The sequence below is a fragment of the Haliotis rufescens genome, unplaced genomic scaffold (assembly GCF_023055435.1).
Source record: "Haliotis rufescens isolate VD_foot unplaced genomic scaffold, xgHalRufe1.0.p SCAF_15, whole genome shotgun sequence".
Classification (NCBI taxonomy): Eukaryota; Metazoa; Mollusca; class Gastropoda; order Lepetellida; family Haliotidae; genus Haliotis; species Haliotis rufescens.
Window position 1 is genome coordinate 32,098,780 of NW_025963835.1, and position 12,481 is coordinate 32,111,260.

At 39.0% G+C, this 12,481-nt stretch overlaps 3 protein-coding genes across 4 annotated transcripts in view; 1 reads left to right on the forward strand and 2 right to left on the reverse strand.

The window, feature by feature from the left end:
• Nucleotides 1-606: 606 nt before the first annotated feature.
• Nucleotides 607-2,235, reverse strand: LOC124131936 (tigger transposable element-derived protein 3-like). The gene has a single exon (XM_046495469.2). It carries the CDS (start codon nt 2,233-2,235, stop codon nt 607-609), a length of 1,629 nt encoding a protein of 542 aa, XP_046351425.1.
• Nucleotides 2,236-2,308: 73 nt separating this feature from the next.
• On the reverse strand, nt 2,309-4,459 carry LOC124132034 (bolA-like protein 2). The gene is made up of 3 exons (XM_046495613.1): nt 4,319-4,459; nt 3,339-3,433; nt 2,309-2,770 (listed from the first exon to the last, which is right to left on the reverse strand). Exons 1-3 carry the CDS (start codon nt 4,379-4,381, stop codon nt 2,668-2,670), a joined length of 261 nt encoding a protein of 86 aa, XP_046351569.1. The 5' UTR covers nt 4,382-4,459; the 3' UTR covers nt 2,309-2,667.
• A 1,817-nt stretch (nt 4,460-6,276) lies between these two features.
• The window catches only part of LOC124132035, a 33,670-nt gene continuing 27,465 nt past the window's right edge, over nt 6,277-12,481 (forward strand). For both annotated transcript variants that reach the window (XM_046495614.2, XM_046495615.2), the window contains exon 1: nt 6,277-6,771. In XM_046495614.2, coding sequence (XP_046351570.2) covers nt 6,760-6,771 — 12 coding nt within the window. In that variant the 5' untranslated portion in view covers nt 6,277-6,759. The remainder of the gene's footprint in view (nt 6,772-12,481) is intronic.

The following is a 12,481-nucleotide window of genomic DNA, read 5'->3' on the forward strand; positions in this document are numbered from 1 at the left end:
ACAGAATCTTCTCTCACATGTGTAATGTGGAGTTTAATTCAACACCTTCTCCCATTACTTCAACAGATACATGCAGCCCTGGGTGGAGATTCATTTTGCTTTTGTAGACGGATATCAGAGTCAGAATATTAAAATTTACTTCCACTGGTCCGCAAAACTGATCTGCTACAGAGCTGCCATCTACCACATGGTAAAAGTGGAGTCCACAAGGAAGTGTCACTAGTCCTGCCTGAATTTGACTTGTCTCAGACCGGAGGGTTGACGTTAATTTTCAACTGTATACACAAATTGGAGGTTAAAACTCCTTCACTTAACAGATTTACAAAAATGAGGCAGTTATATTGTAAAATAAAAAAATAAGTTGTTTTCATATTAAACAAGTATTGAAAATAAAATTAGGAGATGTTATTTTCATGAATTAAAATCTGTTGCGTTTGCTGAGAATTTTATATTTTTCTGAAAAAGATAATATGATACTTCCAACGAGTTGTTTCTATAACATGAAGATCCCGAAAAGCATTTTTTTAACAATCAAGGGCAACAACCCATTTCCTGCCTCACCCTATTAGGTGCAATGAATGGCAACACTGGTGAGCAATGACACAATCAGGACTTGAGTGAATGGTTGGATCTGAGCTTCAGTCTCTTTGCTGCAGCCATGACTGATCGAACCTGTAGATCAATTTCATAGAACGGACTGAAGTCCTCCACCCCGTGGTGCTCTAGGAACTGTCGGAGGACTCGACACGCCTCTAAAGCTTCACTGGCACTTGGGACAGCATCTGACGTCGGAGTTGTCTCCTCCTGATGCCTCTTCAAACTCTTCTCCACGCCGTTGGACAGACGGGTCTCAGTGACTTCTTGAAGGAGACTGGCCCTGATGGAAGGCTTAGAGTCAGTGTCAAGTTTTATTGCTTTTGCTGGTCTTGCATAAAGTGTTCGATCCGAGTCGGCAAGACTAGCTATCGGAGAAGCTGCCTTGTGTGGGTGTTCATATTCATTCCAGGATAAAATCGGAAGAGTGTCCAAGTACTCAGGCTCCTCAAAGCACGGAAGCTGAGAATCTATATCAACATATGCCGAGAATTGTTCCTCTGTCATATTCTCCGGGGCTGTGATGTACTCCACCCCTGCAGGGTCAACCTCCTCGGACGTAAACATAGCCATACTGAAACACGTGACGATTGTCGAGCTGGTCACTTTCCTCCAAGCGTCGCCGATCAGACCCACCGCTGCTGTCATATTGAAGTTGTGAAAGAAGTTCTCGCTGGTGGTGGTGTTAATGTTGCCCTGTAGGAGCCCGAACACTGTTAACAGTTCCCTACGGTAATGACACTTGAAGTTCCGTACAATGCCAAGGCTGAGGGGATGGAGCTGGAACACTTTAGAAGCAGGTGTGTAGTACCACTTAATATTGTTGAGAGGAAAGTCTATAGCGTGCACCACACACCTCTCCAACACCAAACAGATAGTTCTATCTTCCCTCTCCAGAGTCTTATCGAGGTCCAGCAGCCACCTTGTAAACAGGTGACTGGTCATGAGAGCGTTGTCGCTGTTCACAATACAGGGCGGCATCACGCTCTTCTCGTACTCCTTTCTCACCCCAATGATATAGGGGACCATTCTGTCCTTCCCTGACATGTTGCAGCAGAGGAGGACCGTCATTCTAGGGTTGGAGGAGTCCGTGGAGTCTGACTGGGGCAGGGTCTTGTAGTACAGCAGCGTTTCCTTGCAGCAGTATATGTTGTCCGGGTGGAACTCCTTGAGAACTCCTGGCAGCATCTGATTCACCCATGTTTCTACACAGTCTGCGTCAGATTCACAGTTCACTTCACTCCTCCTTAAGCCAACCTTGTGACGATCTTTCCACCCCTGCAACCAGTCGGTGGTCGGGATGAAATCCCTCGCGTCCAGCTTCACGGCAAGCTCATTGGCTTTGTCCATCAAAATTGGTCCACTGAGGGGAGCGGAACTGGCCTGAGATTGGCCATACCACCGAAGCAGGGCTGTTTCTACATCCACATTCTTTCCGTCTCGGTTCCGTTTCCGGTCGGAATTGTCAGTCTGCAGATACCTGGCCATGATTAGATCTCTGTTCTTGCCAATCCTTGAGATCTGAGACTGGGAAACACCAAACTCAGCTGCCAAAGAAGTCTGGGACTTTTTCTGACTCAGCGCTTCCAGCACTCGAACCTTATCGGCTAAAGTTAAATCTTTTCTCTTCTGCATATTCATTTTCAAATATACCACACAAATATCAGATGTATGTAAAAAGAACTTTCAAATCAGGAATGACAAAAAAATCAACTGTCTGTATGAAATATTTAATTTGCTAATTCATAATTGGTATCACTATGGAAATAAAGTTAGGACTTCATAAAGCGAAGACTTCATAAGCTCAACTGTTTTTTCCTCATCCTAACTGGCAGGGGTCACAAAATTGTTTTGTAGAACGAAATGCAAGCAGCAGATCACTCGAACTTACAGGTAGTCATCAAAAGGACGTTCGAACTCAAGCTCAAGCAGTGGACATAATGAAAGAGAACAAGACGCTAGAGCAAGATCCATGGACAGACATGTAGAAGCTAGGGGCGACGAAATATTTCAGACAATGCAGCATGATGTCCAGCAGATGTCATGAGGTCAGAGAAGTTCAGGAGTTGTTGCTTAATTTTGTTCTTGTTGCTTTGCCCATTGCTCTGGTGTTAATGTTTTCATTTGGAAGGCATGTATAGTTTTCATTTCTTCAGCAATCACAGTATTCACAAGTCTGGAAAAGAGAAATAAACATATCTTACGTATTATCTTGACTATTCATCATTGGATCAAAGGGAGCCTAGGATTGACAAGAGTGAGTGAGTGAGTGAGTTGGGTTTAACGCCGCTTTTAACAGTATTACAGTTATATCGCGGCGTGTCAGCTTGATGTGGGAGGAAAGCCCTAAGTGATGCATGATCGGGGCGAAACCGGGATTCGAACCCACAATCATAGGTTTCTGGCGTGTCCAAGGGACGCAACTCTGCACAGCCAATCGCGGCACCTGAGACGACTGGGCCACCCGTGCCCCCGGATTGACAAGAGATCCAGAATAACTGCTTACTTGCATGTGTATCAACTACTTTGAGTTTGTTATAACCGTAGTTTACTGTACATACTCAGTGGCAAAACATTATCTGGAACCTTAATTGATCATGTTCATTAGCTTTTACCAGTTAACATTTTTAAGTAATTTACAAACTAAAATAGAAAAATACAATCCTAACATAGTTTTGAAAAGAGTCACGAGAAACAAGAGTATTTGTTGAGCTGGACCTAATGCTGTGATATGTCTGCCTAACCTGTGCCTTTGCAGGAGAGGTTTCCCCTCGAACTGTGGTGAGACAACGAGAGCCTGGAACTTAGCACCACACCCATCTGATGTATCTACAAGATCCTGGAAAGAAGACAAATGTCGGTCACAAATAATGTCTGATCATCATATCAATACATGTACCCTACAGTTATACTTGATATAACCATTACAATATAATCAGCGGCAGAAACAAACATTTTCAGTCCACTAGTTCTTATAATAATAACATATAACAAAACACTTAAAAAAAGGCACATTTCTTCTAGTCCTTATGATACCTTAACTGTTGGGCATGTTTGGCAAGGACTACAGGTCTAGTGCTAGTTTCTAACAATGATAAAGGAATCAACATTGCTGCAAGAGCGTAGTTCGAACACAGGGCAACACTGTTCACACTACACTGATCAATGTCTTGTATTACAATAATGGTTTCATGCCATTTCTTCATGTCATCATTAATGTGCAACATTAAACAACAAACAAAAGGGATAGGTTGGGATCTCGTCAGGTCTAGAATCCATGTTTGCCATCCTTTGGTTGGGTGTCCTCAGAGAAATGTGTTACTGGTGGAAGTGCATCATTTTCTTTAGTATTGAGTACAGAGTTTTCTGGAGGGTTGACTATGGCAATTATGAATGCTTGTCTGCTTCTGCTTGTTACGACAGACTGTAGTACAATATCGACCGTTGCCATTTCAAAAACGGAATAAATGCACTTGCAATTGTGGTGTGTGGTGTATTTTCTGGTATGTTTTACTGTTTACTTATTTTCCAATTTAGCGTAAAATGCGGACCGTGATAATAACAGTACGTAGCATCGTAGGCACGACTGACACATGCATGTCAAACGCACGCCAGTGACAAGCTGGTGACAGGTGCCCGTTCAAAGCTATAGGTTTTGCCGCTAGGTTTCGGAACTGTCACTTGTTCGGTGAAAAAACGGCAATAAATCAGTTGATACACATACCAAATGCGTCGTTGCAAGTTCTTTCTTGAGCTTTTCTTCCACGATCTGTTGAATATTAGACATCTGATCTGAATTAATTGAAAATTCAAAAGAAAAATTATTGAAAGTTTACTTTGTAAAAAGCTAACAATGGCTGTTAATCAGTTTATACAAAGTTGGGAATTACGAAGCTTGTCAATCCATGATCGGCATCAAAGTATGAACAATAGTTCCGTTTTTGTACTTGCAAAATAATAATTTCGTCTTATTTTATTATGACCTCTCCCTAGAAAAAATAATTATCAGTGTTTCAAGCAATATTATATTTAGTAACTATACATTATCCGTATCAACTTGAGAATAGCACTTTTAAAGATTTCATTACGTCACATCCCTTTACCTACCAAGTAAAATACGGACAAGCAAGTATTTGAAGCGTACGTAAAATAACTTAACCTTTGTCATTGACAACCCCAATTAAGGAAAGTCCGTTCTCGAATAAAGCTATTTCACTTTTCTTCTCTTTCATATTTTGAAACTGATTATCCCCATAAGCGGATCCACAGTAAAATTATCTGAGTGAATATTTGGTATTTTGGACCCCTCCTTTATTTAAATTGCTGGATCAGCCCTTGGTCCCAGTTCTCTAAAAGTCATGTTGGGATTCGTCATAACTATACTGACTACGGTATTGAATTAATTATTTCATGGATTTAAAAAACAACAACATTATCTGAAACAAATATGGCGTGGGTCCATTTATAAATAGGGTCTGGCGCGGATGGTGAGGTTAGTTTCTGGGCTGTGTACCATATTTTGCTTCACCCCGCGCTCCCACCCATTTGGGCGTATGGTATTTTAAAGTTTAAAACAATTGGAACCATTGTTAAATTAATTTATGACGTAGATCGAGTCGCTTGGCCTCGGAAACGATCGAATTTTTAATAACAGCAGCTGAAGAAAGATGAAGCTGACCTAGTCATGTATGATCGAGTGAATCTTCCCGCGGCAAAGGTGTTAACTGACTTTATAAAAAAAAGTGTTATAAAAATGGAGTGGACGGACGGGACTCCAGAAAAGTACGAGAATCTGTACTTTACTAAGAAAGTGTTATCCCAAATGTAACTTTTTGTTGCATTTGACCTCTTTCTAAATGGCAGTGTGTGTTCATAGCTTTCGCCCATTGGAGCCGTGTCGCTTTACTCTTGTCAGAGGGGTACACGGAGTACGTGATCTAGACTACCAGTTGTCGGACTTTCATTTTTGTGGAAGCCTCGGTGGCTGAGTGGGTTAGATCGTTGACCTTGCTGGCGGACGAGACTCGACCCCAAAAATACGAGATCCGTTCGTTCCTGAGAAAGTGTTATCCCAAATCTAACAATTGTTGCACTACAGACTTCATTATTACACATTATAGAGAAATAAATGCTTACAACGAATAAATCACGTGACGGTGGCCCGAAGATTTCTGATAACATGCTGGTATTTTTATGAATATTCTATCCGTTTTAGCTATAACAATTGTTCAAACGTTCACATTTAGTGCATTATAACGTTGTATCGGAAACATATATATAGGTACTGGTCCTGTCATTTATAACCGGTTGTCAGTGGTAAGTTTGTATCATGACATGACATGTGCGATAAAGATACCAGATAGTAAAACCTTTCGGCAGACTCAATTCGTATGGTTTCTTTAGTTGCCGTATACGGTGTCATATTAGGTAAGAGGACAAATATTTTTTTCCGCTAACCTTATAGATCCATGAGACCTAAAATAAACTCAGCTTAAATGGATTTTTTAAAGTTGTAAGATCACTGTGCATCATACAAATACAATATACTCGAATTAAATCATGTCAACAAGTTACAAGCAATCAAATATACCGATTTATTTTAATGTATGGTTTCAACGGCAGGAGTGAATGGGAAATATTCGCTCGGTTAACGTGATCCGGTTTTCATGTCCCACATGAATGAACAAGAGTGCGTATCCAAGCACGCTACTGGGTGTATTTTTGTAGATTTTGTTATAGACAATTTCATGTGTTAATGGACCGTCATAACTGAAGGTGACATTGTGTGCCGTGAACCTATAGGCCTAGACATGTTTCTCGTTTAATTGGAGTTGGAAATCACACATGGTTTTGTTCACGCACTAATCGAACCAGACATTGGCCTGGTGACACCATGTGAGGATCTCCCGTGTCTTGTTTTGGTGTTATGATTGTGTACAGTCGCACGGAAGTGAAATCTAGCCTTGTCAGTGATCACGTGTCGGCGTTGTAAGTTTTCGTATGAAATGAAAATGTGATTATGGATCAGGTGTGGAATGTAAACACTGGGAAAGTGTGTCCTGTTCGCAACTGCGCCGCTGGAAATTTCCGCAGTGACTGATTATTGATTATTGCCCAATACCTGACAGTGACCTGGTGACAATAATATTTGATAACATCTTTTTCATGTACAAGAAGGTAAGTCTTAGAGAAATGCTGACTATTAATTACTAATTTGTCTTAATTGTCTTTCCACTACAGCTTAGATCTTAGATCTAAGATTGCAATGCTTATACATATTTATACTTTCTATGTATGTGTGTATGTGTGTGTGTGTGTATGTGTGTGTGTGTGTGTATGAATGTATGTGTATGCATGTATGTTATTACGAACACGCTTATAACCAACTGACGGATATAACAAGCTGTTGTTTTAGTCCCGTCCTTTCGCTGTACAAACAGTATGTTTATAATGAACACACTTAATTACAGCGAATTAACAGACATAACAAACTGTTTTTTTACTCCCGTCCATTCGCTGTATAAGTAAACTACGTTTATAACAAACACTCTAAATTTCAACGATTGTAAGAAACTGTTTTTTAGTCACAAGCATTTGCTGTATAGCCTATACATGTATGATGTATATATGTTTATAACTAATTACAGTTATAACAAACTAAAATTAGTGGTCCATTTGAGTTTTTTATCAATTAAAATATTTATGGCAATGATCTGTGTAGGTTGGGACAAGGAGTTTGGACGTGGATGAACATTTTATAATATTACATTAATGCCTTACAAAGCTGTTACGTTATTTCACACTATAAAAGGTAGTTTGCATAGGTTGTTTTCAGGAATTGAAATCACTGCCAAAAAAGGAATTCCAAATACTGTAAATCTTGAAATTAATGCGAGCGTGAATTAAATGCGAAAAATGCGAGTGGTCTTTGCTCGCATTTTTAAACATCGCATTTATATCAACAATAAGACATTTTGGATAGCAAAAATACCAACTTAGACATACGCTGATTTATTCCACACCACTTTTTATTGAGCAGCACTTGTATATAAAGTATATAAACAATGTCATTCAAACACTAATTACGTCCTGTGAATTGTCACTGCTGGGGTCAAGACAAGAGTTCTACTCACTTATGTCATCACTGATCACACCCTTTGTTCTTTGCGACTGCGTCAAAGGCTAACACGAGCCAGCGCGCATGTATTGTTTTTGCGGAAATACTTTACTCAGTGCTAATAAGAGGTGCTATTTGGTGTGTGATTGGATTAATGTAAGGTTGGATTAAGGTGAGGATTCTAAACCTGACTGAGGACATCTTTAGATAGAAATCCACTGATGCTTGAGAGGAGGGGGTGTCGCATTCATATTGAGTCGCATTTTTGGCTAGGATCCAGTGGTCACATTCTTTTGGAGACGTATTAATTTCACGATTTACAGTATTATGCAGAATGCTGACATATTTAATATATCTACTGTAGATGATACCCAAAACGTAGAACTGTGGTTAACTGTAACTTTTTCAAATGTGGCCTTTGGGCAAGTGACTGTTTGAAATATGCATCTGTTCACCCAGCATTGAATGGGTACCCGGTAGGATAGGAGACGGTAAAGGGACTGTTAACCTTCAAATGCCTCACGCAGCTTGGGTTGTATACTCCCCAGGGAGATGAGAATGAAAATGGAGTATTCACTGATCCTATGACTGAGATGATAAGAATGCAGCACTTCGAACATACAATGTGCATGTATTAGATCTCTGCGCTTTACAATAACAATATAAAAGCTAATTTTGTTCATGTTTTGTGTACACTGGGAAACCTCACTAATGTCCGAAATATGGTCGGCCTTTCAGATGTTCTTGTCCAGAAATCAGTGTATATAGGATCATTAATCTATAATTTTCTACCCTGGAAATTTGATTTTCCCGACGACATTACTGTAAAGGATTAGGTTTCACACTATATTTCAAACTGTAAGACAACTCCCATTGAGCATACTGAGGAGACAGAAAATATTTACTTGTTGACGGACTTGAATTATTTATAAATGCTGTTATGAAGGCAACAACAAAAACATTTATGTTTCAGGTATGTCCCTATCTGTGACCTGTTCCACAAAGCGATCTTAGCATTAAGATGAAAGTACTTCAACCTAGGCTTACGATCATCGTAGCACTAAGATATATTTGTGTAACCATGGTAACGGGCCCAGATCTTTTACTTCGGTACGATACCTGTCATAAAGATCTGTGAACCCTGAGAGAACTTTGACCTCCAAATCTCAATGGAAGGGTCAGTCATATGGCAGATTCATGCAAAGATTCGGCTTCAATACTTTTCAACCTCATTTTGGGAATTTTGATTTTAACAAAGGAAAGCCCAAACAGAAGTTAAATATTTCTTTGACTGTACTCCCTTCTGGGTGCAGATGCCGTAGAGCTCAGAAAGACAAGATGTATAAAATATCCACAATATTAGAGCAGGCCTTTATTATGTTCATTTGGAACTGTCTATTTAATTCACTTTCATGATATAGAAATCACATATTCTGCTCAAAATGCTTTAGTCATTGGAATTTAGAAGCCTCAACACTTGGGACATGTGGAAAGTATCTTATTGGAGTAAAAGATCTCATCTACTATTTTCTCAGTAATAAGCACCCTGGGTGCTTTGAAAATTGACAAAGAGAGACGCTTATATAAACCATTACACAAGGAGTTACATTTGTTGCAGAGAGTGAGCAGTAGAAAACAAACTCAGTTCAAACATCAATCAAACCAAAATGTTTCCTTTGGACAAGGGTAACAAAAAACATTTTGGTATTTTTTACAGGATAACCTGTCAAAATCAAATGCCTTATTTTCAGATAGTCACCACAACGATAAGGAAATCAGGTTCGTAATGGAGTTTTAATGTGTGTTGTCAGTATAGAATTAACATTGATAAATCTGGGAGAGAGTAGTGTTCAATCATTGAAATAAGGAAGTAGAGTTCTCATACTGAAGTAAACATGAAATCACCATTATAGAAAACAGGAACAAGTTTTGGACATTGCTGAAGCCATCTGATGGAGACATTTTGGAAGAATTGTTTTAAAAAAATATTGTTACACATTGGCTTAAAACTACTTGATAGACTGAGCAAAGCAGTGCAAATATACTGAATACCACCCAAAACATGAAATGAGTCTCATCAGATGTATTAAATTAGAGTAAAATATTTGGCTACACTAAGGAATATGTTCACCTTTTTTTTCATTCAAAAGCATCCAGTGGCTAATGGGCAGGTGGGTGGGGGTGGGTGGGGGGGGTGGGGGGTAGGGGGGGTGTTTGCGGAACTACCTTGACCATATAGCAAAGACAACCCTTAAGGATTGTAGATATGTATTACGTATGTACGCAAATATGATTTCTCCAAAACTAAATACCATTTCTTCATACATATCAAGTTTTTATGATACTGTTTTTATGATTCTATAATCGCACCAAACAATTGATCTGGAGCACTGATTAATTTACTAAATCTTCACTGTTTTATCTGTGAGTGTTGAATTTTTCCTGTTTTTCTAACCTCAAGGGTTACTTGTAGTGGTTTGTTTACAGTTGTTTGTGATCCTTCATATTCACAAGTCATCATGGTCATCATGGTCATCACAAACATTAAGGTCGGTATGACATGACCCGTAATGGGATGTCCACAGATCTTTGTTTGGGGGTTGCGAGAACTAACATCTGATTTTAATGAGATTTGAATTTAATTTAATTTAAAATTTGAGACATTTTGCACTAACATGGTGAAGTACTAATTAATTTAACAAAACCTACTGAGATTTCATTGGTAAGATCTTTGTTGCTTTGAATGCAAAGATAAAGTATTTTGTTCATGAATGTACATTGCGTACCTCAGTGTGGAAGGGTGAAGCTTATCATGAATGAACCTGCATGAACGCCACATGGTTCTATGGATTTAATGGCTTTACTTCCAGCAGGTTCTGAACAGGAATCTGAACTTTTAAGAATTAAGCACCCTTGTCTATTTTTATTTTAATTCGTTATTTGTGAGTGTGTTTCAGTTCACAACTGTTCTTTAAATTGATTGTAAATGCTATATCAGATTAGCATTTTTTTTGTTTATCTAATAAAACTTTGCTGTTTATTTTTTGGTCTCAATACACAACTGTTTTTAAATATGTTTGAAAATATGAGATCACATTTACTATTTATGTTTTTTCTGAAATGAATATCTTTGACTGGGGTAGTAAGCCCCAAATTAGATCATTTATTAGCGGTGTCAATATGGATGCTAAACAAAGTGGAAACACCAGCAATACTGCCCTAAGAGATTTGTAAGTTATAAATGCATGAAGGGAATACATCTCTACCCATCAATACGCTGCACAAAGACTGCTAGGAACCAGTCTATAGGATAACAGCTTCTTTTTAATGTCACACGTCTTTGTTACAATCTAACTAGGCATGGTCAGGAAAATTATGTAGGTGGGTGTAGATGGAAGACGAGATTGGCATATGACGGTGAAGGTTGGTTGGTTGGTTGGTTTGTTGTTTAACGCTGCACTCAGCAATATTCCAGCTATATGACGGCGGTCTGTAAATAATCGAGTCTGGACCAGACAATCCAGTGATTGATATCATGAGCATCGATCCACGCAATTGGGATCGATGACATGTATCAACCAAGTCAGTGAGCCTGACCACCCGATCCCGTTAATCGCCTTTTACGACAAGCATAGTCACCTTTTACGGCAAGCATGGGTTGCTGAAGACCTATTCTACCCCGGAATCTTCACGGGGCTGACGGTGAAGGAGAATGTATGTCTAGCTGTAGAATATACACACATTGTTGTTAAAAATCATGTAGAAAATGAGGAATAAAGGTATTTATGTAACTTGTTTATCAGAATATGCAACAAATATACTAAGGCTGAGTAGGCCCAATTTATGGATAACAAAGTCATTATTACCGTCATAGCGATGTTTCAGTATTGATCCTTATACTGTTGTCAAGACAGGATCTATGACGAAACGTTGCTGTCTCAGTAAAATAACGAAGTTGTTATCCATAAAATGTGTATACTCTTTCATGCGTCAACTTCTAAGAATTGCCAATTAAACAATATATCAAATAGAGAAAAAGTATGATATTAATAAACACTAATCTTTAACACTAATCTGGGGCAGGGGTGGCCCAGTCATCTAAGGTGCTGCAGTTCGCTCTGAAGAGTAAAGCCCCTAGGGCACGCCAGAAATCAATTATCATTGGTTCGAATCCCGGTTCACCCCGATTATGTTTCTAGGTTTGTCAGCACCATACTCCTGCTCGTGGGTTTCACCGAAGTGGTAAATGTCTGAGACGTGCATCACTTTGGGCTTTCCTCTCACATGAAGCTGACACGCCGTGATATAACTGGAATACTGTTCAAAGTGGCGTTAAACCCAACTCACTCACTCACTTTAACATTAAATTACATGAGATGTTTTAGCTCCTTCCACAGTTTGTCCCTAAAGTCAGAATAAAAAGGACATGAAATTAAAAAGCGCTTCTCGTCTTGAACGGTGCAGTGATTATAGAAATTTAAAACAATGTGGGCAAATTCTATCATCTAAAAGGGCCTAGTATAATTACCATATGAACACAGCTAGAAGTCGGCACTGGTCTCTTATGCGGACATTAAGACATAAGGTTCTTCAAAACATGCTGACTTGATTTGCCTATATGTTCTTAACTTGTTTCCATTAATATTATTAAAATCATTCCATAAATCTTTTTCCCAGTTACCGTTCTACTTGTTAACAAGACATTCTTTGATAAATTCAATCTTCTTTTGGAAAATGGGGATTCTAAAATATGATTAATAACAACTGCCT

What these genes read in the sequence shown, in the direction of transcription:
- LOC124131936 (XM_046495469.2), bottom strand. Translation starts at nt 2,235, where the DNA reads ATGAATATGCAGAAGAGAAAAGATTTAACTTTAGCCGATAAGGTTCGA.
- LOC124132034 (XM_046495613.1), bottom strand. Translation starts at nt 4,381, where the DNA reads ATGTCTAATATTCAACAGATCGTGGAAGAAAAGCTCAAGAAAGAACTT. An exon ending in AACTTGCAACGACGCATTTG is followed by an intron (nt 3,434 to 4,318) that starts GTATGTGTATCA and finishes TCTTCTTTCCAG; the next exon opens with GATCTTGTAGATACATCAGA. An exon ending in CCTCTCCTGCAAAGGCACAG is followed by an intron (nt 2,771 to 3,338) that starts GTTAGGCAGACA and finishes TCTCTTTTCCAG; the next exon opens with ACTTGTGAATACTGTGATTG.